This window comes from Homarus americanus, unplaced genomic scaffold, assembly GCF_018991925.1.
Source record: "Homarus americanus isolate GMGI-L3 unplaced genomic scaffold, GMGI_Hamer_2.0 scaffold43655, whole genome shotgun sequence".
In the NCBI taxonomy this organism is placed as follows: Eukaryota; Metazoa; Arthropoda; class Malacostraca; order Decapoda; family Nephropidae; genus Homarus; species Homarus americanus.
Genome location: NW_024747802.1, coordinates 7,906 through 12,828, shown reverse-complemented (window position 1 = coordinate 12,828; position 4,923 = coordinate 7,906). Strand labels below are relative to the sequence as shown.

The following is a 4,923-nucleotide window of genomic DNA, read 5'->3' as shown; positions in this document are numbered from 1 at the left end:
CAGCTCCACCAACCATCCCAAGCTGGTCTGCAGCTTTACCCCACCATCCCAAGCCCTGGCTCCTGCAGCTCCACCAACCATCTCAAGCCCTGTGTCTGCAGCTTACCCACCATCTCCCAAGCCTGGGTCTGAAGCTCCACCAACCATCCCAAGCCTGTGTCTGCAGCACCCCACCATCTCAAGCCCTGGGTGCAAGATCTGCAGCTTGCCCACCATCTCCAAGCCCTGTGTCTGCTGGCTTTGCCAGCCATCCCAAGCCTGGATTCTTGGCTTTGCCAGCCATCCTTGGCCCTGTGTCTGCCTTCTGCTCCATCTCCAAGCCCTGTGTCTGCCTTCACCCAACCATCCCAAGCCTGGGTCTGCAGCTTTACCTGCCAACCATTCTAAGCTCTGTGTCTGCAGCTTCTGCTCATCCCAAGCCCCCTGGGTCTGCAGCTTTACCAACCATCTCAAGCCCCTGTGTCCTGCCTTTACCAGCCATCCCAAGTCCTGGGTCTGCAGCTTTACCAGCCATGTCCCAAGCCCTGGGTCTGCAGCTTGCCAACCATCCCAAGCCCTGGGTCTGCTTTGCCATCTCAAGCCCTGTGTCTGCAGCACCAGCCATCTCCAAGCCCCTGTGTCTGCAGCTCCTGGCCATCCCAAGCCCTGGGTCACCGCCAACCATCTCAAGCCCTGTGTCTGCAGCTCTGCTCCATCCAGCCCTGGGTTTTGCAGCTCCACCAGGTGCCATCCCAAGCCCTTGATTCAAGCACACCATCTCTCCCAAGCCCTGTGCCTGTCCCACCAACCATCTCCCAAGCCCTGTGTCTGCAGCACCCCACCATCTTTTCCAAGCCCTGGGTCTGCAGCTCCACCAGCCATCCCAAAGCCCTGTGTCTGCAGCTTTGCCCACCATCTCCAAGCCCTGGTCTGCGCTCCTCCAACCATCTCCAAGCCCTGTGTCTTGCGCTTCACCCAACCATTCTAAGCTCTGTGTCTGCAGCTTCACAGTGTCCCAAGCCCTGGATGCTGCGGCACAACCATCTCCAAGCCTGGCAATCTGCAGCTTGCCAACCATCCCCCAGGTCCTCAATGTCTGCGGCTTTGCCCACCATCTCGGCCCTGTGCCTTGCAGCTTTGCCAACCATCCCCAGAGTCCTGTGTCTGCCAGCACGCACCATCTCCAGCCCTGTGCCTGCAGCTTGCAGCCATCTGCAGTCCTGTGTCTGCAGGCACCTTCGTCTCAAGCCTTCCCTGTGTCTTGCGGCACAACCATCCCAAGCCCCTGTGTCTGCAGCTTCACCAACCATTCCTAAGCTCTGTGTCTGCAGCTTCCTCCAGCCTGGTTCTGCAGCTTTACCAACCATCTCCAAGCCCCCACTGTGTCTGCAGCTTTAACCATGGGGTCCTGTGTCTGGCTGCACAGCCCTGTGCCTGCCAGCTTCACCAACCAACCAGTCCTTGTGTGCACCCACATCTCAAGCCCACTGTGCATGCGCAACCATCCCAGTCCTTGGCTTTGCCCCTGGGCCTGTGTCTGCGGCTGCAACCATCCCCAGCCCCTGTGTCTGCGGCTTGCCACCATCTCCAAGCCTGTAATCTTGCAGCACCCCACCATCTCAAGCCCTGTGTCTGCTTTACCAACCATCCCAGTCCTGTGTCTGCAGCTTTACCCACCATCTCAAGCCCTGTGTCTGCAGCTTTGCCCACCATCTCAAGCCCTGTGTCTGCAGCTTTACCCATGTCTCAGCCCTGGGTCTGCGGCTTCCTGCAACCATCCCAAGCCCTGTGCCTTTGGCTTTACCCCTGTCTCAAGCCTGTGTCTGCGGCTACCCTACATCTCCAAGCCCTGTGTCTGCGGCTTTACCCACCATCTCAAGCCCCACTGTGTCTGCGGCTGCCCCACCATCCCAAGCCTGTGTGACTGCCAACCATCCCAGGCCTGGATTCTTGGCTTTGCCAACCATCTCAAGCCCCTGGGTCTTGCAGCTCACCAACCATCCCAAGCCCTGTGTCTGCAGCTTCTGCATCCCCAAGCCCCACTGTGTGGGCACACCCACCATCTCAAGCCCTGGGTCTGCAGCACCAGCCATCCCAGCCCTGTGTGCAGCTTCTGCCATCCCAAGCCCTGTGTCTGCAGCTTTACCAGCCATCCCAAGCCCTGGGTCTGCAGCACCAGCCGCTCCAAGCCTGCCTGTGTCTGCAGCCTGCTTCATGAGCCTGTTGTCTTGCAGCTTCCCACCATCTCAGCCCTGTGTCTGCAGCTTTGCCCCACCATATCCCAAGCCTGTGATGCTGCAGCACCAACTATCCTGTGCCCTGGGATGCAGCTTCACCAGCCATCCCAAGCCTGGGTCTGCAGCTTCACTTGACTGTCCCAAGCCTCGGTCTGCAGCACCAACCATCCCAAGCCCCTGTGTCTGCAGCTTCACCAGCCATCCCAAGCCTGTGATACTTGGCTTCACCAGGCCATCCCAAGCCCTGTGTCTGCAGGCACTTCATCCAAAGGCCTGTGCAGCTTCACCCAGCCATCCCAAGCCCTGGCAATGCTGCTCCACCAACCATCCCAAGCCCTGTGTCTGCAGCTCCACCAGCCATCCCAAGCCCTTGGTCTGCAGCTCCTGTCATCCCAAGCCCTGGATGCCGGCCACCAACCATCCCAAGCCTGGATTCTTGCAGCTTCACCAGCCATCCCAAGCCCTGGGTCTGCAGCTTCACCAGCCATCCCAAGCCCTGTGTCTGCGGCTTCACCCAACCATCTCAAGCCTGTGTGCGGCTTCACTGTAGACATCCCAAGCACTGTGTGGCTTCCACCAACCATCCCCAAGCCCCCGCAATGATGTGCAGCTTCACCAGCCATCCCCAAGCCTGTGTCTGCAACTCCACCAGCCATCCCAAGCCCTGTGTCTTGCAGCTCCACCCGGCCATCCCAAGCCCTTGGTCTGCAGCTCACCCAGCCATCCCAAGCCCCTTGATTCTGCAGCTACCCGCCATCCCAAGTCATGGCCAATGCAACTCCCCTAGCCATCTGGCCCTTGGTCTGCAGCTCCACCAGCATCCCGGCGCGGTCTGCAGCTCCACAACCATCCCAAGCCCCACTGGTCTGCAACTCCTACAACCATGTTGGCCCGCTTGGTGCTGCGGCTACCAGCTTCATCCCAAGCCCTGGGTCTGCAGCTTTACCCAACATCTCCAAGCCCTGTGTCTGCAGCTTCCAACCATCCCAAGCCCTGTGTCTGCAACTCATCCCAAGTCCTGTCTGCAGCTCCAGCCATCCCAGCCCCTTGTCTGCAGCTCCAGCCATCCCAAGCCCTTGGTCTGCTGCTCCCGCATCCCAAGCCTGGGTCTGCAACTCCTACACACCATCCCAGCCCCTGGTCTGCGGCTACCAACCATCCCAAGCCCTGGGTCTGCAGCTTTACCCAACATCTCAAGCCCTGTGTCTGCAGCTTCACCAACCATCCCAAGCCCTGTGTCTGCAACTCCACCAACCATCCCAAGTCCTGTGTCTGCAGCTCCACCAACCATCCCAAGCCCTTGGTCTGCAGCTCCACCAACCATCCCAAGCCCTTGGTCTGCAGCTCCACCAACCATCCCAAGCCCTGGGTCTGCAACTCCTACAACCATCCCAAGCCCTTGGTCTGCGGCTCCACCAAATATTGTGGGCCCTGTGACAAGTGTGTCACCAACTAAGGAGTTAGGTAAGTCACTGTACAGTACTGTCCTGCCTTCTCTCCCTCTTCTTCCTTTGTCCTTCTCTCTCCTATCTACCCTTCTCTCCCTCCTATTTTTCCTGTTCTTTCTCACTATCTTCCCTTCTCTATCACAGAAGTATAATAGTAATAGAACTACTTAACAACCTTACTGGTAATAAGTATCTTATGATCTTCTCTGCTGCTCTTGATCAAATTGTCTTAATATTAATCATTATTATTATCATTACAGTATTATTATTACAAATGACAACAATCGTCACTCAACATTATCAGGCACCCTTGATTACTCACTACAAAAAGTCTATAATTTGTTTTGTTAGACAATATGACAATAGGGGAAAGATTTTGACAACCCGACTGAGACAACAGTAGTCGCAGTGTTCATTTTGAAAATCATCTGACCTCTCCTTGTAGATACTTACTGTAGTGAGTGTTCCTCTGTCCCTGCCAGGACCTATCCTTGTAGATACTTTCTGTAGTGAGTGTTCCTCTGTCCCTGCCAGGACCTATCCTTGTAGATACTTTCTGTAGTGAGTGTTCCTCTGTCCCTGCCAGGACCTATCCTTGTAGATACTTTCTGTAGTGAGTGTTCCTCTGTCCCCGCCAGGACCCATCCTTGCAGATACTCTACTGCAGTGAGTGTTCCTCTGTCCCCGCCAGGACCCATCCTTGTAGATACTTCTGTAGTGAGTGTCTTCATCCCCTGCCAGACCCATCCTTGCAGATACTTCTCTGTAGTGAGTGTTCCTCTGTCCCCTGCCAGGACCCATCCTTGCAGATACTTCTGTAGTGAGTGTCTCATCCCTGCCAGGACCTATCCTTGTAGATACTTTCTGAAGTGAGTGTACCTCTATCCCTGCCAGGACCTATCCTTGTAGACACTTTCTGTAGTGAGTGTTCCTCTATCCCTGCCAGGACCTATCCTTGTAGATACTTTCTGAAGTGAGTGTGCCTCTATTCCTACCAGGACTTATCCTTGTAGATACTTTCTGTAGTGAGTGTACCTCTATCCCTGCCAGGACCTATTCTTGTAGATACTATCTGTAGTGAGTGTGCCTCTGTCCCTACCAGGACCTATCCTTGTAGATACTTTCTGAAGTGAGTGTGCCTCTATCCCTGCCAGGACCTATCCTTGTAGATACCTTACTGCAGTGAGTTCCTCTGTCCCTGCCAGGACCCATCCTTGCAGATACTTTCTGTAGTGAGTGTTCCTCTGTCCCCTGCCAGG

At 55.8% G+C, this 4,923-nt stretch overlaps 1 protein-coding gene across 1 annotated transcript; it reads left to right on the top strand.

Annotated features, from left to right (window-relative positions):
* Window positions 1–1,379: 1,379 nt before the first annotated feature.
* LOC121879866 (proline-rich protein 36-like) lies at window positions 1,380–2,766 on the top strand. The gene is made up of 2 exons (XM_042386651.1): window positions 1,380–1,609; window positions 1,713–2,766. The coding sequence occupies exons 1-2, from the start codon at window positions 1,380–1,382 to the stop codon at window positions 2,764–2,766; spliced, it is 1,284 nt and encodes a 427-aa protein (XP_042242585.1).
* The last annotated feature ends 2,157 nt before the right edge of the window (window positions 2,767–4,923 follow it).

What these genes read in the sequence shown, in the direction of transcription:
- LOC121879866 (XM_042386651.1), top strand. Translation starts at nt 1,380, where the DNA reads ATGGGGTCCTGTGTCTGGCTGCACAGCCCTGTGCCTGCCAGCTTCACC. An exon ending in CCCACCATCTCAAGCCCTGT is followed by an intron (nt 1,610 to 1,712) that starts GTCTGCTTTACC and finishes CTGTGTCTGCAG; the next exon opens with CTTTACCCATGTCTCAGCCC.